Source organism: Desmodus rotundus, chromosome 3 (assembly GCF_022682495.2).
Source record: "Desmodus rotundus isolate HL8 chromosome 3, HLdesRot8A.1, whole genome shotgun sequence".
NCBI classification, from domain to species: domain Eukaryota; kingdom Metazoa; phylum Chordata; class Mammalia; order Chiroptera; family Phyllostomidae; genus Desmodus; species Desmodus rotundus.
The window spans coordinates 192,559,656-192,583,951 of NC_071389.1; the positions used below are offsets into that span (position 1 = coordinate 192,559,656).

Below are 24,296 nucleotides of genomic sequence, written 5' to 3' on the forward strand. Positions count from 1 at the left end.
GGAGCTGGTCTATTTCGATCTCCACTGTCTCCAGCGCGGTGCTCGAAGTCTGGCACATCAGAGAGGGGCCTTAAAAATGTGCAATGGATGCGGAAATGAACAGGTGGCTCCAGCCTACCTGTCCAGCATGTTCTCCCTAAACACCTCTTTAGAAAGTGAAACCCCTGTCCGGTCCCCGAAGCGAGAACAGTGCGCCGTGCGGGGCACTCGATGTGCTTGCACGTCTTCCAGTAGATTGACGAAGGGAATGTGCGCGATGACGCCCCTTCTCCGCCTCCACATCAAATCTTGCTTTGACCCAAAGGGCCACACAATCTCTTACAGCTGTGAAGTCCGACAAGACCCTGTCACTGAGAGTGACCATCCTCTCCCCTCCCCCCTCCCCCCACCCCCTTATGGGGGTCCCTCAGGGCAGGGTGTGTTTCACATCCTGCTAGTGGCAGGCACGTAGGAGTTGCTCGAGAACTATTTTCGAAACAAACACACACGTGACAGCCGGGGCTCAGGCTCACCGTGGCAAGGGTGGTACCTAGGTCCACACAATGCAAGTGTTTTCTGAAGCTGCCCAGCGGGAAGGCTCAGCCCAGCGAGAGGCAAAATAACAGGAAAGCAGACAAGGTGTTAAAATGACAGGTGTGACTCTGGCTCCGTGCAGTTAGTTCCTCACCTGCACAAGGAGAGGGTTGGGCCAGATGGTCTCTGGGGGTTGTGAAGAATGGAGCAGAGGGTGGGTTTTAGAGCTGGACCGCCTGGGCTTGAAGACTGCTTCTCCTACTGGCTGGCTGTGCAGCCTTATACCCGCCACACCACCTCTCTGGGCGCATCTCCTCACTGTAAAGTATCGGGGATGGCATCCAGTCGACGAGGCTGCTGGTGGGTTAACTGAGGCAAGGGGTGCATCACCCAGGCTCCATGGCCTCACCACCTCCGCTACTTCAGCCCCTGAAGTCCCTGTCCACACTCCTGACCAGTCACCGCAAGGGTCTGTCACAGGCAGAAGGAAACTTGCCCTCCTAAGGCAACAACTCCTTAACATAACCAATGGTGAGCCTGGCTCCTGCAGGATTCTGCCTCCTGACACTTCACTGTGCATCCATCACACTGGGTCATGTTCCTTGGGACCCAGAGGAGAACGCCATTTCCCAGCCCCCTTGACTCAAGGCAGGGTCACATGACTCAGCCTGGACACTTTCGACTGAGGAAATTCCCCCCTCCACTCTCTCCTGGTCCCTGCAAACCCTGGAGCCCACCACTGGAGGATGGTAGCATCACACTCCAGAAGGAGTCTGGGTCCCTGAATGAATGTCCAACTACACTGGCTGTGACATGCGTGAGCAGTGACGCTCCCAAGGTTTTAGGGTTTGCCTATGCCGGTGACAGAGCCCAGAGTTCCATAGCTGGATCCGGTAGCCTGGGAAACAGCTCAGAAAACAGATGGCGTGGACTTGACCTGCTCCCCATCTCAGGGTGGGTCCCTAACTCTTCCTGACTCGCCCTCCTCAGGGTGTGAGGGTCCACCTGCCCCACCCCCCACCTGCTACCCCCACCCTCTGACAGAAGGTCTAGATTCTAACACCCCAATTCACAGGCACTGTCTCCCCTGGGGTATCTGTCACTCGTGCCCCACATGGTGCCCTGGAGCTCCCCAGGAGGTCACTTAGATCAGACCCTAGTGCCTTCCACCGCAGCCCCTTGGTCCGGGCCCCAGCATCCCCACACACCCCACTAGGGCCCAGAAGGCCTCTCCTGCTCTGGTTTGCAGGCACATCTGGGAGACTCCCTGTGCCAGCACCCAGCAGACTGCACCCTGGCCCAGCCTCCAGCCTAAAGGAGACCCATAAGCTCTCCTGGCTGAGTAAACACGTTTTATTGGGCCTGGGGACACTTCCTGGCCATCCTGCCCCCACCTTGCCTTGTCCTACTCCAGTCTGTCCAGTTTCCCCAGCACCACGCCCCCCTACCCCCAGACCTCCCCAGCACATCCTTTAGCTCCCCTCTGCCCCCGGCCCTATTCCGAAACAGCTGCATCCTCAGCCTTAAGGAGGGCGGAGAGTCTCTTCTCTTATCAGCCGTTTTACTGCCCCCTCCTCCCTGGCTACACAGCTGCTGGGAACAGAACTCCTGGCGAGGACAGGTGTGTGCCTGTCAGATCCCAGTGGACAGTTTACTGAGCAGAGAGGTCTGCTCAGTGCTGCCTCAGGGGGCAGGCAAGGGGCATGCACACAGGAGAGAAGCAGAAAAGACGCCAAAGGGCACGAAGAGGCACGGAGGTCCAGGTGCAGGTGGAGAGACTTATGAAGTGAGGCCGGGTGGAGAAGCACGGAGGGAAGTCAGGGCCAGCCAGACCAGAGACGCCTGGGAGGCTCAGCCCTCAGCCCCGCCCCGTCACAGAGACGTGGCCGGCAGAGACCCAGTGACCCCTCCCTGAGCCTCCACCTGCAGGACAATGGAGGCGCAGGTGCTCCAGAAGGCGCATGCTGGGGTCTAGAAGCAGCAGAACTGAGAGAAGTCCAAGAGGGTTTCTGGGAAGACCCCTCGGGTTGTGGTGTGGCCCAGGACGGAGTTGGCCACCTGGGACCCAAGCGTGATACTACAGCCTTCCAGAGGCCTGGCCGGAGCCAGCAGGAAAAGCCACAAGCCAGAGGAAGGGCAAAAAGGCGGACACACTGCCCCAGATCTCCTCTGGGGGCAGGCTTTCTCTTCCTCCCAGCTCTGTGCCCTGTTGCCCACTGGCTGTGACCTCAGGGCCCCGGGCCTAGGCCACACACCTGAAGAAGACCCTTTGCAATAAGACTGAAGCCAATTTTGCAATGCTGATGCCCTTGACATTGAGCCGGTGAGGGCTCTGAGCCTGTGGGCACAGCATACAGCCTGTTCTAGCTCTTCCCAGGTAACCTGCCTCCTGGATCCCAGAGATGGTTTCAAGTGGCCCATGGAAGTCCCTGGAGAGATGGAACGTGCCTGGCTAATCTGACATGAGGCTCCCTGTTCTCCACCTCTTCGTGCCCTCTTGATCTCAGGAGTTTTGGGAGAGGAAGTAGGCACCCTCCTCTGGCATCACCCTGGGCGCAAACAAAGCCCCCTCAGCCCTATTGGCAGCTGCCCATGGCGAACAAAGTGGTCCCTGCTCTCTGCGGGGCCACAGAGAGGCAGAACTCGGGATGCTGCGAGGCCCCAAAGAAACTGGGCCTGTCCTTCTCCATCGAGGAGATCTTAAAAAGGCCCGCCGAGAGGAGCGACAGGGTCCGACAGGAAGCAGGACGTGGACCAGGCTCCGGGAAAGCAGAAGTTGCAGACTCCAGGCGGGAGAAGCCCCGACAGGACCAGCCCCACAGTAAGTGCCTTCTGGTCATTTCTTATACATTCCTGGGTCTCCGAGACCCAGCTGGGCTCAGGCAGAGAAAAGGCTACTCCATATTGACAGAAGAGAGGGCACTGGGCTGGGACCTTAATCCTTTTCTATCTAGCCCAGAACAGTGGTTGTTCAGACGTGAAACCAAGGCTCAGTCATTTGCCGAATGCAGACATGGGGACTTGATCCTGTAGCCAGGCTCCTGCTGAGAATGCTCATTACCGCTTATTTATTCAGCATTTACGACGCTATAGGCACCGTCCCGTAGGCTGTGCGTGCCTCCTCTTTAACTTCGGTGGAAGGGCATAATGATCACAGCCTGAGAGAGGTGGAAACTCATCTCCGAATGAGAAGGGGTGGATGGTGTCCCCCAAGTTGCCCAGCTAGTAAGCAGAAGCCCCGCTGCAATCAGGACCTGGCTCTGGCTGCCCCTAAACACTGCTCCGTCCAGCACGCTCTTCTCCTTCGTAAGCCGAGGCCAGCCTGCCCAGCTTCTAGTGGCTGGAGCTTTGCCTGGATCTGCCCACCCTGACCACCCCCACACCCCCAGACCAGTGGCCCATCCCAAATAACAATGCCCAGATCTGAGACCCCTCCCTGACAGCTGGCTTGAGGGAGGGCCCGGAGGAGGACACGAACACCCTGCTAAATTCCTGATGTCTGTCTCAGTTCCCTTTCCGGGCCTGTGTGACCTCAGGGAAGTCCCTTCCCCACTCGGGCCTCAGCTCCACCCTTGGCGAGCCGGTTGAGTGAAGGAAGGGGAAACTGAGGCGACGTCCCAAGTGTCCGCTGGAGTCGGACAGTCCATGAGCCTGGAGTTCTCACGGGAGGTTCCCAGCTCTCTCCCCATTGCCAGCCCTTTAATCCAAGGAAAGCCTGGAAAGGGAGCTTGGGGAGCTGTGAGGTCGTCTCTTACCACACACACAGCCCCACTCCACCCCCTCCCCCTCAACAAGTCTCCCAAAAGGGGTTGTACTCAGATGCAGGGGAAGACCCTGGAGGGCCACTCCTCCCTGGTGAGGGGCTGGGGGGCGGGGAGCAGGTTTCCCTGTAGCTGAGCTTATTAATGGAAAAGGACTCCCAGCTTCATTTTTAGAAGTCCATGAATATCTTCCAGTGAATTGAATGAGCACTCACAATTCTTCTGGGAGTCTAACCCCAGTCTCTCTTGCTACAGCCACATAAAATCCATGACTGTCTTCTCTGAGACAGACAGAGAGAGAGAGAGAGAGAGGAGGAGGAGAGAGAGGAGAGGAGAGGTCTCCCCAACTGAGGGGCTTCCCTTCTCCTAGCCTGACGATGGCTGACGGCAAAAAGTTAGGGTGGCCACTTTTTCTGAACCTCCCCTAAAGATGCCGGCATGTTCCATGTCTGCTACCCTGCTACACCCAGAGCAGACCCCCAGTAAGTAGTCACCAAAATAGCAGTGGTGACGTTAGACAGTGCCCCTGGCTCACGGCAGTCTCACAGCCATGCTTCCTTCAAGCTGTCACCTTTGTGAGCCCCCACCTTACAGAGGGTAAACCAAGAGGAGAAAACGAATCACCCACAAAAACTGCATGAGTAGTTAGCCATAGAATTGGACCCCAGGGGCCTGAGACCGCCCACTCTCAATTGTCCCTGAACGTGCTTTAAACCCATCCATCTCCCTCCCACGCTGCTGGAATTCCGTATTTCCAGTGCAGCTGCCACTGGTGGTTCTCAAGGTGACTTGGAGGGGCACGCAGACAGAGATGGTTTACGTCAGTAGTTCTCATTATTCCTACACTAAGCTTCTGTTCAGGACCATGATACTGGCTGCTTATTGTGGGTCGCCACGTGAGGTTTTGTGTTTAAGTAAGTTTACTTATTTGCATAAACAAGGGTCTATTTGGGAAGATGCCAAACAAATAATAATTCAGATGGGATGCCAGCCTGTCAGAAACCACCGAGGTGACTGGCGGAAACTGTAAATGAGCTGGAGTCTGTGAGGCGCTAGGTGAGGAAGGCAGGGAGCCAGGATTCCAGAAGTCTGGTCTCGAAGCCCCACTCTGGCACCAAATCACAGGAGGACCCCAGGTGAGCCTCTCCTCTTTGGGCCTCCATCTCCCCATCTGGAACATTCCTGAGGTCCCCGCCCCTCCCCGCAGCTGTGACACACCACAACCAATTCCACAGCAAACTGGTTGCTGAAAAACCTTAGTGTTTTCACTCCTGGTGATTTTCCATGGCAGAGACTTCCTCCCCACAGAGTGGGGGGGGGTCTCCCCGCCAGGCAGGCAGGGACAGGGTGACTAGGAAGGGTGGGCCTCTCCCTGACCTCCCAGAATCCCCCACCCTGCCTGTTTCCCTCGTGGCACGCAGGACCAGAAATGATGTGTCCTGTGCCCTCTGTCACCCCAATAATAACAACAGAGGCGTAAATTCCTCTTGGGCCTCACTTACCACTCACAGAGCTTCATGGTGCGGCTTGGGGAGGTGGACCGGCAAGCATTGCCTCAGATTCCCAATCTTCAGGGAGTTTGCGAAAATGCAGCATTCCAGGCCTGGCGCCCAAGACTCTGACTCCAGGTCTAGGGTGGGGCCCAGGAATCCGAAGTCTAACCAGCTCTCCCAAAAGGGGTCCAAGAATGAAAGTGGCCCAAGGACCACTCTTCGAGGAGGCTGAGGCCCAGGGAGGCAGCAGGGCTTGTTCCAAGCTGTAGAACCTGTACCTCCAGGGGCTGGGGCCAGGCCAGTTATCCAGGAGGTCCACCCTCCCCACGTCCTTCCACTCTCGGGGGACCCTCATAATCTAAGGCTTGGACCCTCCTAGGCCTCAAGCCAATGGAAAATTCCAAGAGGGCCTCCCAATTGAAGAGGATGCTAAACCCAGCTGACTGTTCCCTCCCTCGGAGAGAAGCAAGTGCCCCGAAGCTGGGGACCCTCTGAGGTTAAGGGAGGCTCAATCAGGAGGAAGCCACCTTATACCAGAAGCTCAGACCTCGGGGAGAGAGAGAGCATATCCGCACCTGTCCCACGATGACCCTCCACCAGGGAATTGTGACCCCTGGGGGAAAGGGGAGAGGAGGAGACCACTGCAGCGGGTAAACCACTGTGGTTTCCTGGCCTGTGGGGGACCCAGATATGTTCCCTCATCTGCTCATGGGCCCTTCAGTCACTCAGTGAATGGCTGCTGAGCACTCGCTCTGGGCCTGGCTGGGGGCTGGGAAGGTGAAGGTGAATGAACAGAACCAGACATAGTGACCACCACCTGGAGCTGGGTGGGTTCAGTGGCAATGAGACCCTGGGGCCACCACCTTGGAGTCGTGCTGACTTCTGCCCATCTTGTCTGGTGGAGGTGACCAGGACACTGGAATTCTGGGGATTTGAGGAATGTCCTAGAGCAGTGGTCAGCAAAGTTTTTCTACAAAGGGCCACATAGTGAATTTAAGCTTTAATGGCCAGATGGTCTCTGTTGCAATTACTCAACTCTGCTGTCACAGCTGAACAGGAGACGATGTGTAAGTGAATGGGTATGTTTATGTTCCAATAAAACTTTATTTATAATAACAAACAGAGGGCTTGATCTGGCCTCAGGGTGTAGTTTATCAACCCCCAACCCGTTGGCATGGCATTCAGAGTCCTTCACAGACTGGCCCTGCTGGACCCCAGGTCCAGCTCCCATCACACCTTCCCTGTGCCTCACTCTCCACCCTCCAGGCACATAGAGCTTCTCTCTGACTCCCACTTCTTCCTGCTCCCTAAATGCCTCCAAACCTTTGGCCTTTAGAAACCTCTGCCCAACTCCCCCTCACCCCCACACACACACATACACACATGTCTTCTCTCTCCTTTTCCTCTTCATTCTCTCTTCCTCCTCCTGGCTTTACACAACAGAAATTTATTCTCTTACAGTTCTAGAGTCCAGAAGTCCAAAACCAAGGTACTGAAGGGCGGTTCCTCCCGGAGGCCCTGAGGGAAAATCTGTCCGGCGCCTCTCCCAGCTTCTGGTGACTGCTGGCAGTCCTGGGCCAGGCGTGGCTTGTGGGCACGTGGCTCCGCTCTCTGCCTCCATCTCACCCGGCCTTCGCCTCTGGGTCTCGGTCAAACTCCCTCCCCATTCTCGCCTGACCGCACCAGTCATTGGACTTAAGGCTCAGCCTAAATCAGAAGGATCTCATCTCACAATCTGTAATTAAATCTACAAAGGTAAAGTGTCCAAACAAGGTCACATGCACAGGTACCAGAGGTTAGGACTTGGATATATGTTTTGGGGGGGAAACACCATTCAAGCCACTATGCCTTCCCTCACTTCTTCATCCCCCTCATTTTCCTCTTTCTCCCTTCTCTTCCCTGTTCCCCTCCTCTTTCCTTTCTCCTCTCCTCTTCCTCCACCTCTCCCTCCTTCCCCGCACACTCCTCCTGCTCCCCTGCACCACCTCAGACAAAGGCAGGGGCTCTGCTGTTCTCCGGTCGCTGGGACTGAGGCTGTGTCTGAAACCTGTGGTGTCTCGTGGCTCATCATGAATGGCTCTGGCCCTTAGAGAGAGCCAGGGCTCCACGGGAGCAGACTGGAGCAGGGCTAAGGGGTGCAGAGCGAAAAGCTTGTACTTCCCCCAGGAGAAGTGTGGTCTGGTTTCTCTCTTTCAAACGCCTTCTCTTAGTCCCTGCCACCACAGTTACAGCCCAATGTGGCCATGGGGACATTCCCACAGGGCTGGGGGCACCTGGAGGCTAGTTCTAAAATGGAGAACTTGACTCCTTCTTAGGCCCTGTGGGAGGGAGTACAAGGCAGTATAAACTTGACCCCTGCTTGCAAAACAAAAAACACAAACAAAAACCACATTGTTTATTTTGGATCCTCCAAAAAGTAGACTCAAACGAAAGGATTTAAGTACAAGTAGCTTATTTGTGATGAGCAAGGACCACCAGCAATGACGTAGTGCAACGAGACAAAGGAAGGTAGACAGCGAGCAGAGGGTATGTGATGAAGCCACTGCCCACTGTGAGAAAGCGAAGCTTAAATCCTTTGAAACATGGAGCAAGGATACTCCTTGGAATTGTTGCAGGTAAAAATCAGGCTCTTTTATGGGATCACAAGGAAAGCATTCCAAGGACCCAAGCATGAAACACCGTGATGTAGCAATTTCTATTCAGGTGGAAATCTGCCCCTGGATTTCCAATTTCCCATCTGCCTCTGTCCCTCCATGGAAAAAGTCCAACCGTGTCCGCGGCAAGGCCAAAACAAAAGCCGGTGTCCAGGGTTTCTGCTTCATGTTAAAGCTTAGCCCTTTGGAGCCCACACAGTCTATCATGGCCACATGCTCCTGGGCCAGAGAGAATATGCTAACACACCAGGTGAGTGCATTAGAAAGGGGAGAGAGAGGGAGAGAGAGAGAGAGAGAGAGAGAGTTTCTTTGTTCCCCTGGAATTATATCAGCTTGGGTTTGGAACAGACCAGGTGCTTTTCTAAAACAAACAATTTCCCAAGCTTGCGTGGGTTTGGATAGGTCCACCTCCCGACAAATTCCTTCTTTCCCCACGCTAGACTGGCAGGCCTCTTTGGTCAAGTACCCACCCCTGTGTCCCCCAACAACCCGTACTGGAGGGGAAAGAAAGGAGGGTTAATCCCCTTGGCAGAGCAATGCTGTGATCCCCTGGGGTGTGAAGTTGTAGCTTCCTGGTGAAGCAAACATGTTTATGTTCCCCAGTTTATTAAACTCAATGTCTAATTCCCTTTGCTCCCTTTCTTAACTATCTATGTTAACAGAATTATCTGGGCCTTTTAGCCAAGAAATACATATCCTGGCAGTAGAAAGTTGTTCCAAGCACAAAAAGGTCTCAGAGATGCAGGCAGGGGGTGAACAAGATGACTGTAAAACAGGACCCCAGAGTGTCAGTGCCAGGAGAAATCCGAGTGGGCAGCGGAGACTTTAGCACTCCTTGGCTATAATTTAAATTCTGTGTATCCATCATATGCTCCACTGAGGCATGCAACAAGAGCTACTGAATGGCCACTGAGTGGCAGGCATATCTATTGCTACACTCCCCACCCCCACTGCCAAAAAAAAAAACCATAATGGTTTCAGAGAACCGTAAACATGTACTATCTCCCTCAGATTCTGTGGACCAGGAACCTGAGAATGACTTAACTGGTGGCTCTGGTCCAGGGTCCCTGCGAGATTGCCATAAGGTGTTGTTTGCAGACACCTGAAGGCTGGGCTGGAATAAAGAATCTGCCCCCACGGTGGCTCGCACCCACAGCTGCTGAGTGGTGCCAGCTGTTGGAAGTGGGCTCAGTTTCTGTCCCCATGGGCATCCCCATGTGTCTTGAATATCCTCCCAAAATGGCAATGGCGTCTCTCAGAATGAGCAGCCCAAGGGGAGGAGCCAGGTGGAAGCTGCACCCTCCGATGGTCCAGGCTAAAACCTTCATCGCAGCACTCCCATTTGTCATGGGAGTCACCAAGATGGCCCACATTGATGGAGACACGAATTCCAAGGGCCGGATCTCAAAGCCGCCACTGGTATTAGCTGGGAGTAGGGATGAAGTCGAGAACAGAACACAAGCATGGCCCTGCCCCTATCCAGCAGGCAGACAAATGGTGATCCAGTAATCACCACTGAAAGCACAATGACAACAGTGGTGAGTGCTGGGAAGAGGGTGACACTGTTCTTCAATGGCCTGTTCTCAGGGAGGTTTGGTCTGTCAGGGAGGCCAGGGAAGGCTTCCCAGGGAAGGTCATGGTTGTTGCTATGGGCACCAGGGAACTATAGGAAGTCCATGACCAGGCTAGAAAGAAGAGGCTAGCACAGGTCTGCCCGGGGAGACTCCTGCCCTGCACCCCACCCGTCATGTCCCGGAGGCATCCCCAGCCTGCAAGAGGGCTCCCAAGGGTGCTTTGGATCTTCTCCATGCTGAAACCACTGCCTTAGGAAGACAAGGACAAGGACCAGTTCCAGAGACTTTGCCCAGTGGCAAAGCCTCCAGGGCCTGTGGCTGAGCAGCCAGGGCCCATTAGCGGACCCCAGAGAAGGAGCAATCAGGAGAGGGAACCGAGCGCGGAGAAACATCGGTTTATAATTAGGTGGCCTAATCACCTGTGTAAATTGTGTATTTCTTATGATCGATGTGCTAAACGGCTCAGGCTTAATTAAGTTCTGCTGACTCGTTCTCTGTGAAGACCCACTGAAGTGTAACTCACAGCTTGCACAATGAATAATTGGGAGAGGAGCAACTTGAAAGGGGACCAGTTTCCCATCACCTTCCTCACCGTCTCCCCGCCACCCCACAGGCCCTCCTGGGTCCCCTTGGCCAGCACTGTGGGTGCACTGCTCTGTGGCCACCAGCTTCTGGGCCTCTCTGCCTGGTCTGGTGATGCTGGGCCTGGAGAGGAACTCAAGGAGTTTCTCCCTCCCAATCCAGTGCTCTTCCAGAGCTCGGAAAATGGGGCCCACCACCCCCATCATCCATCCTCTCAGACTGGGGCCCAGGAGATCCCAGCCCTTCCTGATGATTAAAACCCTTATCCCCTGCATGGGGCACTCCATCCACAAGCTCATCTTTCCAGCTTCTTGTGTAATGAGGTCCAAAATTCCATGGGCTGAGCTCTGTGTTCCACATTCTTCTCTGCTCCATACTGCATGTATGCTGTTCTGCCTTCTCCCACCTGCTTTCTCTCTCTCGTACCCCTGTGGCCTGTAACCCAGGCATCAGCCTTGCTGGCTCTCTCACCCGTTTCCAGAGCAGCCTCCTCCTGAGAGTGGTGGGAAGATGTAAGTGTGGACCTTCATGCCTCCAGAACCCAGCTCTCAGATGCTGCCCATCCCCATCCCAGCCTGCCCTGTGCCCAATGGGCAGCTCCACTCTGCTCTAAGTCACCACCCAGAGCTCCTGGGTACTGTCCTCTCTTCTGGACACACTTCTCCTCCCAAGGCACCAGCAGAGAGATGGGTGTGTGCCAGTCCACCCTTCCTCTCACCTGCCCTGTTCTTCCGGTTTCCCCAACGCCATCAGGGTTGGCTCTATGACAGATGATACTCTCTTTGCTGGAGTTATGTGGCAGTTAGAGGAAATTGCAACACAGACAGAAAGTTTATTGGGAAGTTTGCATGATGTTATAAAGACTATTATTTGCCAGGGAGGAGAACAATTTTCTTTAAATATATTTCATTCATTATGCTATTACAGTTGTCCCGTTTCCCCCCCTTCACTCCCCTCCACCCTGCACACCCCCTCCCACCTGCATTCCCCCCCTTTAGTTCATGTCCATGGGTCATACATATAAGTTCTGTGGCTCCTACATTTCCTATACTATTCTTAACCTCCCCCTGTCTATTTTCTACCAACCATTTATGCTACTTATTCTCTGTACTTTTTCCCCCTCTCTCCCCCTTCCCCTCCCCACTGATAATCCTCCATGTGATCTCCATTTCTGTGGTTCTGTTCCTGTTCTAGTTGTTTGTTTAGGTTGTTTTGGGGTTTTTTTTTAGGTTTGGTTGTTAATAGCTGTGAGTTTGTTGTCATTTTAGTGCTCATATTTTTTATCTTCTTTTTCTTAGGTAACTCCCTTTAACATTTCATATAATAAGGGCTGGGTGATGATGAACTCCTTTAACTTGACCTTATCTGGGAAGCACTTGATCTGCCCTTCCATTCTAAATGATAGCTTTGCTGGATAGAGTCATCTAGGATGTAGGTCCTTGCCTTTCATGACTTCTAATACTTCTTTCCAGTCCCTTCTTGCCTGCAAGGTTTCTTTTGAGAAATCAGCTGAAGTCTTATGGGAACTCCTTTGTAGGTAACTGTGTCCTTTTCTCTTGCTGCTTCTAAGATTCTCTCCTACTCTTTAATCTTGGCTAATGTAATTATGATGTGTGTTCCTCCTTGGGTCCAACTTCTTTGGGACTCTCTGAGCTTCCTGGACTTCCTGGAAGTCTATTACCTTTGCCAGATTGGGGAAGTACTCCTTCATTATTTGTTCAAATAAGTTTTCAATTTCTTGCTCTTCCTCTTCTCCTTCTGGTTCCCCTATTATTCAGATATTGGAACATTTAAAGATGTCCTGTAGGTTCCTAAGCCTCTCCTCATTTTTTTGAATTCTTGTTTCTTCATTCTGTTCTGGCTGAATGTTTCTTTCTTCCTTCTGCTCCAAACCATTGATTAGGGTCCTGGTTTCCTTCCCATCACTCTTGGTTCCCTATAGATTTTTCTTTACATCACATAATGCAACCTTCATTGCTGCCTGGGTCTTTTTTATGCTCTTGAAGTACCCAGTGAGTTCCTGGAGCATCCTGATAACCAGTGTTTTGAATTATGCATCTGATAAGTTGGTTATCTCTTCATCGCTTAGTTGTATTTTTTCTGGAGCTTTGATCTATTCTTTCATTTGGGCCTTTTTTTTTTTTTTTTTTTTGGTCTCATTGCGTGTGTTATGTAGTAAGGGGTGGAGCCTTAGATGTTCACCAGGGTGGGGCAACCCACGTTGCTGTGTTGTGATGCTGGGGGGGGGGGCGGTCCAAGAGGGAACAGTGCTGCTTGCTCCACTCTCTGCCAGTTTTCAGTCACTTCCTCCACTAACCACAAGCAAATTAGGCCCTTCTGGTGCTGATTCCCAGTGGGTGGGCTTGTGTACATTCTAGGTCCCTGTGGGTCTCCCCAACGAACTCTCCTGTGAGGCTGGAAGTTTCTCCCACTGCCGCCTCAACCCCCACAGGTGTTTTCAGTCAGAGGTTTGAAGTTTTATTTACCTGGAATTGGAACCCCAGGCTGCTCGGTCTGTCTCACTCCCCAGTTGTTCCTCCTGGTTTATCTTCACATAAACATGGGACCACCCAGTCCACCAGCCGTCACCTTGCCCACCCTGGTCCTCCAGCCGCCACCTTGTTGAAAGTCCTCTCCACCCTGCTTCCCGTCTCCACACCTCCTACAAGTCTGGATGAATGTTTCTGCTTGAACTCGTTGGTTCTTGAATTTCCATACTGTTCAACTTTCCATCATTTCTGGTTGTTTTTTGTTTTTAAATTTGTTGTTATCCTTGTTTGGGTTGTGCGAGGAGGTACAGTGTATCTACCTATGCCTCCTTCTTGGCCAGAAGTTGGAACAATTTTTAATGGTTTTCTTCTTTACAAATACACTGTAATATCTGCAATCCTGGGCCACAAATCTGCACGCTCCTTTGCAACAAGTCCCACAGTGGCAAGACCTCTCATCTTGCCTTCATTGTTTACTATGACCCTGAATTATCTTCAAGATAAAGAAACATACCATCTTTTCTCCAGTATGACTTTCATCATCGAATTCCCACCAGTGGACATACCTTCTTTCTGAGCTCTGGTTTGCCCTGTTTGACTGTGGCCTTTGCCATGTGACCCACACCAGCAGCAGGAGTCTCTTCAGCCATCCCCTGGGCAGCTCCATGGAGATGACGCACAGAGTTTTGGCTCCTCTGTTAGCAGTTGATCACCGCTCCTACCAGAAGACCCAGGGAAATCAGAATTTTGCACCAGAGGACCTACCCCATCCTCGCTGCAAAATCTTGAATGCCAGAAAGGGACATAAAGCTAATGTTCAATATTCTTTCACCCCCTGAGCCACCCATTCTCTCTCCAGCTGTCAACTGCCCTTCTTCGTCCATGTTCCCAGAAAACCTCTGAGTATTGCCTACAGCTGCCACCTCCCCACTTCACCTCCCTTCTCTCCTCTACCCACGGCCTACTGAGCCCTCACCGTCTCTGTGGGAACTGCCATCATGAAAGCCCTCGGTCTGGTGAGGTCCAGTGACCACTCTTCTATCCTTACTGTCATTAATCTATTCACAGCATGGACACAGCCAAGCCTTCTTCCTTGAAACAGTTTCTTCACTGGGTGTCCATGTTACATCCTCTTCCTCGCTTTCCTCCTACCTCAGAGAGCGCCCCTTCTTGGTCCCTTCGTTGGCTTCTCTTGGCTTCCTCATTGGCTGCTGAACTTCCAGGTGGTGGAGGGGCTCAGGCTTACTCTTAGGCCCTCCTCTCTTCCTCACCCACACTTCCTGCCTAAGTGACCTCACCCACTCCCATGACCGCAGAGGCCAAATGTATGCTGACAGTTCCCAGATTTGAACTCTAAATATATATGCACATGCTTATTGGATAGCTTCCTTTGGACAGTCAATAGGCACCTCAAATTTAACATGTCTAAATCAAATACCTGATCTCCCCAATACACACGCACAGGCCTGGCTTCACAGGCTTGTATGTGACCAGTGTGGCTGCCCAGGTCCCACACTCAGAAGGTATTCAGTGGGGTTTAATGCTACAGTTGCCATCTTGAAATTCTTAGTAATGTTATATTTAAATTTATGTTTTGAAAGTGAAGTCCAATGAGATCATGAAGCATCTGCCCGGTGCCTGGAGCCTCAGTTCATGCTCAGTCCCCTCTTCCCTGGGATGTGCTCTCAGCCACCTGTTTTGCAGCCCCTACCCAGTGACTGCTGCCTCCTCTCTCCTGGGCTGGGGCATGGGCTGGGCACTGGCAGGAGGAGGGTGGTCTCTGTGAGGCCCCATACTCACTCTGTCAGTCTCCCTGTGCCCGAGGGAGCCTAGCCTTAAATATCAAATTAAAAAACACCTTACAAGTTGAGAGAAGACGGAGAAAGAAAGGAAAAAGTTTTCTTCCTGCCTTTTGAACACAGAGTCCACATTTTTTGTTTTGCACTAGGCCCCACAAATGGTGGAGTTGACCCTTAGTGGACGTGAAGCTGAACAGGTGGTGGAAAGAAGGCTGTGAGGGGCTCACTGCTGTGGAGATCAGTCTTCACTCTGTAGGCCAAGGTTGGCAAGCGTTTTCTGTGAAGGGCCAGGTGGTAATTATTTTAGGTATTGCGGGCCATGTAGTCTCTGCTGCAACTACTCATCTCTGCCATTGTAGCATAAAAGCAGCCAAGGACACTACATAAACCAACGGGTGAGACCACGTTCCAACAAAACTTTATTTACAAAAGCAGACGGTGGGCCAGGTTTGGCCCACAGGCTCCAGTTTGCCATCCCCTGTTGTAGACAAAGGGGGACGTTGAAGGCATCTGAGCAGGAGAAAAAGACAATCAGAGGAATTTCTGGAAAGTTATCTTGGTCCCACTGTCCAGGATGGATGGGAGAGGGTCAGCTTAGGGGCAGAGATTTTAGGGAAAAAAATATTGCAAAGCTCTGATGTTCTAGGAACCAGGGGCCAACACTTGGTTGTGGCCACAGAGGTTGAAAGAGTGAAACAAGGCAACACAAAGCCAACACCAAGGTTACTAACACAACTTGATCTCTCCTCTTCCATCCAGGAGAAAGGAAGAGCAAGCGGAGGGTCCGAACCACCTTTACCACAGAGCAGCTATGTGAGCTGGAGAAGATCTTCCACTTCACCCATTACCCAGACATCCATGTCCGCAGCCAGCTGGCAGCCAGGATCAACCTCCCAGAAGCCCGGGTACAGGTACAACCAGCCCTGCTCTCGGCTTCCACCTTGATGCCCCTGGGGCCATGGATCCTGGAGCTCCCGGGGCTGCCCTGTCCAAATCTTCCCATTGGCTTTTTCCCACAAAGACAGTCATATTTGCTAAATGTTACACCCCAGGAAGTGAGGTCCCCACAGTTATAGGATGATTTCTCTCCTTGGAGGATGAAAATGGAGTGAGCCGGCATTGGTGATGGCAATCGATAGGTGCTCCCATGCCCTTCCTCTCCACTTGTCTACAGTTTCAGAACACCGTCCACCATGCAGCCCCATTCACAATCTAGACCAGGGTACAGAATTTTTCTGTGAAGGGCCAGATGGTAATTATGTTAGGTTTTGGGAGCCATATGGTCACTGTCACAAGTATTCAACCATATATTGTTTGTAGCATAAAAGCAGCCACAGACAATATATAAACAAATGAGCATGGCAGTGTTCCAATAAAACTTTATCAACGAACACTAAAATGTGAATTTTATATAATTTGCATGCGTCACAAAACATTATTTTTCTTCGGGTTTTTGTGCAGCCTTTTCAAATGTGAAAACCATCCTTAGCTCACCGGCCATACAGAAACAGGTAGAGGGCCACAGTTAGCTGGCAGCCCTTCCGCCTGGTCTGAACCACAAGGCTATGGCCTTGACGGCAGCACAGAGAAGCGGAAAGGACCCTGGATCCATGGTCTGAGGCCTGGTTAAAGCCCCAACTGCCTAATCTGTACTCTCTAATTTCTTCACCTAGAGTGTCTATGGCTTTTGCATGGTTGGAGACACAGGAACCCCTTGTCTCTCACCAGGGGTATGTCCTGCCCCTTGGCACATCTCCAGTTTTGCAAGTACAATTCTAGCAAACCCGAATCCAATCGTTGCACTGTTGGCATGCCTCTAACACAGTTTTATGAGTCACCCATTTTTTTAAAAAACAGATTATGAAGCATTCATTCAAATTCAAAATCTGAGCAAGGGCCCAGGTCAACATTCCACTCTTTATTTTATGCCAACCTACTTTTCCTCTGGCCAAGGACCATGCCCACCTCAGACTTCTCCCCTTTTCCTCTCCACTTGGAATCTGTCACCAGCTTAGTTGGTAGTGCCAGCTAAGTGGCTCAGAATTCAGCAGCATCGCAGCAGAATGACCGAGTAAAACAGTCACGTGTCAGGGACAATCAGGATGCTCATGAATACAGGAAACTGCTGATGTCCCTGTAGATGCCAAGGGGCCCCCAGGGGTTGCAAACAGGTGGCCTGCCAGCAGGAAACAGCCCACTGGTGGGTTTTATTTGATCTGCACAGTATTTTAAACCTCAGAGCTGTCACATAAAAGTCAAGATGGCTGTCTTAGAAAATGGATGAGCCTGCAAGGCAGGGCTCACATTGCACATGGTGGCTGTTGGCTGAGGCTGAGAAACTGCTCCCTTATGCTCTGTGTACCACAGACCCCGCCACTCCCAATTATATGGCACGGAGCTGCTTCCCAGCCCTGCAGGCACTGAAGGTTGTGATCCCCGACCCGCTCAGAAGGCTGACCTCCAGAGCCAAAGAAATCCTGTATGCCTTGAGCTCTCTAAACTGCCCCTTGGGAGGCATTGTTTTCATGCATGTTGGGGGAGGTACTAAATGGAGAAAAACCCTTTTGCTTAGCTCCACCCTCTCTCTCCCTCATCAGATCTGGTTCCAGAATCAGCGAGCCAAGTGGCGGAAGCAGGAGAGGACGGGCGCCCTTAGGGCTCCCCAGCAGCTGAGTGAGGCCGACTTGGCCCGGGACACAAACCTGGACGTGGCCGTGAGTGGCTGAGGCACTGAGGGGAGCTGGGGGGCCCGCTCTCTGGGAACATCCCTTCCAGACCCACATGGGAGGAGTCACTTCAGAGGAATTTTTTTTTTTAGAAAGAGCATGGGCAAGGAGGTTCTGGAAGTCCGTGGCCCCTGGGACAAATCATTGCCTCTCTCTCTCTCCATGTCCTTATCCACTGAGTGACAATCACAATACTCATCCCTCCTCCTTGTGTTACTTGTGTAAAACTTCACGGATTACAGACTAGGGTCACGGAGGAAAGGGTGGCACACGGAGCTTGAGCCCTGGAGTCAGACTGCCCGGGTTCGAATCCCAGCTCTGCCCTTAGCAGGGTGACCTGGAAGAGTCATGGTGCCTCTCAGAAGACAGTAATAGTTTCAATGAGAATGAAATGCCTGAGAGGTGAAGATCGCTCGGCAATGAGGAAGTGCTCCCTAAGTATTAGCTGTCCAGGGAGTCAGCACATAGGTGGCGTGTGTACCAGGTGCTAAGCTCTGGGAGACAGCACTGCACACAATGGACAGTCCCAAGCTAAAGGTTTGTGTAGACCCATGGGGATGCCAAAAGGCAGGATTTTTTTTATTTATCCCTCTCCCCCCGCCTTTTTTTTTTTTTTTTTTTTTTTTTTTTTGCTAATGCAGAAACTGGGCTCTGAGAAGCAAAGTGACTTTTCCACATCAGGCAATTGCTATGAACGGTGGGGTGAGGACCAGCCTCTCTGGCCCCCAGTGCATGCAATTCTCCCCAGGTCAGACCCCCACCCCCACCCCACACAGCCCAAGTTATGGGGGGAAGGTTGGGAAGCTGCAGGCCAACCCAGGCTAAAGCAGAGGACTCACTGCTCTCCTGACCTCCCTCTGTGACAGGGTCCCCTGCTGCCGCCCCCTGCACTGCCCAGGCTGGCTCCTCCCACGGGTTGTTACCCACAAGCTCAAGGTCAGCCAGCCTCTGCCTGGTTCCCTGCCTGGACATCGCCTCTCCTGGGCCCCCTCATCCAGCAGACCTGCATCCCTGTCCTCTGCTTCCTTCCACCTCCACACCCGAAATGGGGCAGCATCTGCGCCACTTCAACATAGGGACCGGACCAACATCCTGTCCACAATGGAGCTGCCCTCCTATCCAAGTGAAGACGCATGGGGGGAAGCTGCCCAGACCTCTGGCGGGGTCAATCTCCTGATCCAAATACGGCCCACACCCCAGGGAGGCTCCCCAAGCACGCCCCTTGGCAGGCTGCAGCAGACTCCGCAGCGGGGTGGCCCGTGAAGGGAGCTCTCACCTCTCCTGGACAAGGAGGCCCTCCCAGCTCAACAACGGAGGTTTTTCAGACCTCAGGGTGAGCTCTGGAACAAGCAGGTCATTCTCTCTCACCTGTGCTTCCTCTCACTTGCTATGTGACCTCCAGCTGGTCACTCACCCCATCTGGACCTCACGTGTAACATGAAGCAGTTGGACAAGATGACCTCTGAGGGCCTTCCGGCCCCTCCACTGGTGAGGCCAGCCATGGTGGGAACAGCGGCATGGCAGAGGCCAAGGAGAGGTTGTTTGCTCTTTCACTCATGACACATTTATTCAGCGCCTGCTGAGCGCCCAGCGAATGGAACCGGATACTGACATGAACAAGAGAGGCTCTGCCCCTGTGAGCTCAGTCCAGGTTGGTCGAAAGGAGAGTGCTGGCCTTCCCCTGCAGGCCCAACATTTGCCCGTGACCTTGCAGGTGGTCCATGTGTAACATTCTGTATGTCTTTGATGTGACTCTCTCAAAGAGAGAGAGAAATATAGGACTTTTTTTATGTTAAACAGAACATAGTGTCTTTGGTTATTCTGTTGAATTGGGGGGAGGGGGGTGTCATTTCTGGCTCAAATGAAGAGTAAGACAGAAAGCTGTTTGCAGAGTTTATTTCCCAGGACTTGTGCCAGGAGCCCAGCCGGAAGACTAGCTTCACTCTGTTCTGAAAAGCCTAGGGTTAGATTTGACTCCGCTGTTTCCGCGTAGTGAGACCTTTGGCAAACCACTTGCCCTGCCTGGGCCTCAGTTTTGGCATCTGTAAAATGGCCTGCCCCCCTGGCCTGCCTCACAGAGCAATCGGGAGGCTCTGAAAGGAAGTGGACATGTTTTGCAAAGTGTGAGGTCAGGACCCACCATGGAGTGAAGTTCTCCCAGATTCCACCAGGAAAGGGGTTGCTTTGGATTCCAGCCACGGGACAGATCGCCCCTGCTCACAGGGAGTGCATCCCCTAAACTTCCCTTCTGCGTGAGTATCACTTAGATGTGCCCTGTTGGGCAGGACAGGGCCTGCTCCCCTGAGCTGGGCAGGCTGGACTGACCTCAATGTGCAGTCCTAGAAATAAATTCTAGGACTGTGCCCCAAGTCCCAGCACCTCTGCAATCTTCCCGGATCCCTGACCCACCTCGGAGTTGGGCTGGGAATCAGGAAGCCTGGGTCTTGGTGCTATGCTCTCTCTAATGTGCTGTATAACATTGCCATTTAATCTCTCCAGGCCTCAGCTTTCTCATCTGTAAATTGGAGGCAGCAAGGCTAGCTCTGCCTTTAGGCATGCAATGTGCCAACAAGAGAGTACAGCCCACTGCGTGAATGTGCTTTGCAAACTTAGACATGCCAGACCAGCCAGAGCCCTGACTGTTCTTATTGACATCTAGCCTCCAGCAAATTGGGTGGAAGGAGAAGGTTAGGCATTCAGGGGGCAAAAGACAGGTATCCCGTAACTTACTGACTCGGGTAGCAGGTACCCATTTCATAGCTCTGAACTCAAATGTGCAAAATGTCCCTTTTGTCATTTGGTAATAACTGGATTTACTTGCTATGTTGTTGGCTGAAATTTTATTCTAGTAACTTCTGTGTTACTGATTCCTCAAATGCTCGGGTTTAAACTCAGTCACGTTTGAGATGACCCCCTTTGTTCCCTCTTTGCTAGGTTGAGGATGGGGTTGGAAAAGTGTTCACACAAATGCCACTGCGGTCTCTCGGGGGAGTGGGTGTCTGCTCCCCGGCCTCCGTCTTTCTCAGCCCCTGCTGACATCCACTGAGTATGTCTCAACCGGTCTGGCCTTGGGTGGGACCCCTCCACCCCATATCAGTCAGACCCCTACTGGGGGCTCATGCTACTTTCTCTGCTGCAGCCTCCCACCCCAGTTGTAAGGACCTCCATCCCTGCATCCTCTCTGCCTTCCAGGTTGTCTCTCATGAACAGGAGGAAAAGCTGACAGCTCCTCCACAGCCTCTGGGGCTGCGGAAGCCTTAGGCCAGGCAGCAGGCGCTCCTCTGGGACCTCGCACAGCTGTTCCTGACATCCTACTTAGCGGTAGGTCATGGATGGAATTGCAGATCTGCAGACGTCCCAGTGGAATGGAGAAGTCCCATTACCTTCAGTCATCAAGCTGGAGACCAGGGGAGCATAAACTCCAGTCTGAGCCCAAAGTCGGGGGACCAATGCCCCAATTCAAAGATAGTCAGGCAGAGAGAACAAATTCTCCTTTCCTCTGCCTTTCTGTTCTACTCAGGCCTCCTGTTCACCCACATTGGGAGGGCGTCTGCTTTACTCAATCCACCAGTTAAAGCGGGCATCTCATCCAGAAACACCCTAGCACACATCCATATGAATATCCTGTTTTCTGGGCATCATGTGACCCAGTCAAGTTGACGTGTAAAAGTAACCATCGCTGTCCCCATCTCCTGTCCCAGTGACATATCCTCCTTCCCCCAGAATCCTCTAGAGACAGGGTCTGGCCGACCATAAGAGATTCCTGTGACCAGAGTGTTACATCTGCTCCAGTACAGATGTAACAATTGGTTTCGGGGGCCACCTCCACTCTAGGGAGGGATTTGTTTTGTCCCCCAAGAAACTGTTTTACTCCCTTTATATCTGTGGGGCAAAAGAATCACTTTAGAACTCGTGCCAACTGCGTGGCCATGGGCAAATGATATGTCCCCTCTGTGTACATGTTCTCGGCATAGCATCGGTTTCTTGTGTCTTAGTGTTTCTGTGATGATTAAATGAGTTGGTACATTTTGGCATGTGGTAAGCACTCAACAAGTGTTAAGAAAAAAGGTCATTTCCTCAACCCTTTCTGTTACCCAATAAAAGTGGGGTTCAGCTGCCCACCACCAAACATAGGCGTATTCCAAAGACTAAAGTTGGTGGGGAAGAAAAGAGGTCTTTATTAAAATGTTGCACAGTTGGTGGGAACGGGGGATGCCCCAACTCCAGGCCAATCTCTTCCACAAAACACAAACAAATCCATTTGTTTCCAAAAAGAATGAAATCCAAAATCACACCCAGAAATCCCGCTCCATCCTTATCCATCCTTCAGAGCACGAGGCTGCTAGGAGGACAGCTCTCCAGCCTCAGGCTCCCTGGAGTCTACGGGTGGGGCCAGCGCCACCAGCGCCACACCGCAGCTTTTCACAAATACGTGCCACGGATCCCAGAGGAAGAGAAGGGGCAAGTCTCTGCCTTCCTTCCATTTGAATCTCCCGGCCCAAACTTGCGCGTGCTCCAGAAGTATCCAGCACCCCCAGCCAATCCTATCCTTTTCCCAGGCTACACTGGCAAGTCTGCACCTCCCTCTGCCACCACATTAACTTTTTACAGTACACGTGTTGCTGTGACCTCTGGTTTCCCCTTCAATCAGGAACCAGAAGAGGGTAGGAGGGCTTTTCCCTTTGTCTTCCACTCTCTAGCCTTGAGCAGACTCTGCACAGTGACTTCCCCCTGCCACGTCTCTGCCCAGGGGCAGGGAATCTGTCATCTTGTGCCACACTAGCTTGTTTACCCGGGGAACACAGCCTCTCCCATGCTGCCTTGGGCCCCCCTCTCCACTCCCAGAACCACACCAGTATCATCCCTTCTACCTCTTTCTACTTCTGGACTTGAGCAGCTGTTCTGATCCCAGATTCCTTCCCAGTAATTTTTTGTAATTTTTAAATTGATTTTAGAGAGAGAGTGGGAAAGAGAGAAACATCGATTTGTTGTTCCACTTATTTATGCATTTATTGATTGATTCTGACCAGAGGTGGAACCCACAACCTTGTTGTATCGGGATGATGCTCTAACCAACTAAGTACCCAGCCAGGGCCCATCCTAGGAATTCTTAAACCAGTCTTCAGGAGGCAAGCAACTCTCCAGGGAGTATGCAATGTTGCGTGTCTGTTAGTGCGTTTGTTTTTCCCAGGGAAATGGTTCATTGCTTTCATCAGCTTTTCAAAGAGCACTGTGGCTAAAAATAATCCTAATAAAGCACCTCTGTCAAACACACCTGTGTCAGCTCCTGACAGGTTCATATTCTACTTGTGTGGACCAGAGACTTGAGATCATCTTTTTAAAGATAAAATCATATAAACGTAAAATGAACAAGTGCCGAAGTTTTAACTCGCTAACTAATGAGAGAGGCAGTAAGGCATCCTGGCAGTTCCAAGGAGAATTGGAAGAACAGACACACATCTAGGCAATCAGGAATGCGGACGTGAATTACAAATAAAGACCAAAAGGGTCCGTAGCCAGAGGGAAACAATCAATTGCATCTCCACCAGACACAACTCATTTGCATTTCTATGGACAAGAATCATTTGCATTGTTACCAGTTTTCTGCAATTTAAACAGTTGAAAAATAGCTCAAAAACAACAAAAGGTGCAGAAGTCCTGGAAAAGTGGGCTAGACAGAACACCCAGCAATCTTTGTATGCCCATTTCAAAGACTTTCCCAATTTTTCCTGACCTAAAGTTACTCATCTCTCTCAATGTCACTTTCCTCACCCACTAAATGGGCATAACAGGCCCTGTGTCAGGAGTCACCTGTGAGGTAATATCAGACAATGCAGGTAAAGTGTTTTATATTTGTCCAACACTAGGAATTTAGGAAATTATTCTTCACTGCCTTGCAAACTCCTCTAGAACTCAAGTTTTAAAGTCTATACCTAGGATGTGTTTAGAAATACAGTAACATTTCTTTAATATCCCTTGACTTTTGATAGTTCAATTTTTAAGAAGGCTACAAGTCATAGAAAAGTGGCAAAGAGCAGAAATAAGAGACTCACAGGAAAAACACACAAATGGATACTAAACATATGAAAATATTCATAACCTCATTCATAATTTTAAAATGTCAATAAAACGGTATTGAAGCAGGGTGCAGCTAAGAGGAGGGCCCCAAAAAAGGATTTGTAATGGGGTCCAGAACTCAAGGTGTCCAGGAAATATTAGAAATATATATATAGGATGTCCTCGCCCCCACAAGCCTGAGCCAGGGGGGATGGGACACATGGAACAGGACCATTCAGAGCTGTTTTGGGTAACAACAGCTTTGCAGCTAACCCCTGGCATGGTCATTTAACATATCTATAACCTTTAACTGGTTTCATAGACATGTTAAATAGCTGTGGCCCTGCTTTGAGCCAGGGGGATGGAAGTGACTTCCACCCAAGATGGGACTGGGAAGCAACTCCCCCTGGTTACAGGGCCTGCCTGAGAGCTTGGAGATGATTGGCTCCATGCCATGGGGCCCACACCTGCCCAGACTTACTATGGCAGCCCAGTAAAGCTGGAAGAATACTGGGATGCTGGCAGGTGTAACTGATTGTAGGAGGAGTCGGAAATGGGGCTGCAGAGGAAGATGGGTGCTGGGATTTAAAACCTAGGCGCAGCAGCCATAGAGAGAGAGGACTACGTGGTTCTGAAGGAGAAGAGGGA

At 51.7% G+C, this 24,296-nt stretch overlaps 1 protein-coding gene and 1 pseudogene across 1 annotated transcript; one reads left to right on the plus strand and one right to left on the minus strand.

Moving 5' to 3' along the window:
* Window positions 1–2,119: 2,119 nt before the first annotated feature.
* ISX (intestine specific homeobox) lies at window positions 2,120–22,709 on the plus strand. The gene is made up of 4 exons (XM_024579527.4): window positions 2,120–3,334; window positions 15,625–15,776; window positions 17,463–17,579; window positions 18,458–22,709. The coding sequence occupies exons 1-4, from the start codon at window positions 3,106–3,108 to the stop codon at window positions 18,665–18,667; spliced, it is 708 nt and encodes a 235-aa protein (XP_024435295.2). The 5' UTR covers window positions 2,120–3,105; the 3' UTR covers window positions 18,668–22,709.
* On the minus strand, window positions 13,439–14,063 carry LOC112321944 (large ribosomal subunit protein uL14 pseudogene; annotated as a pseudogene).
* Window positions 22,710–24,296: the final 1,587 nt, after the last annotated feature.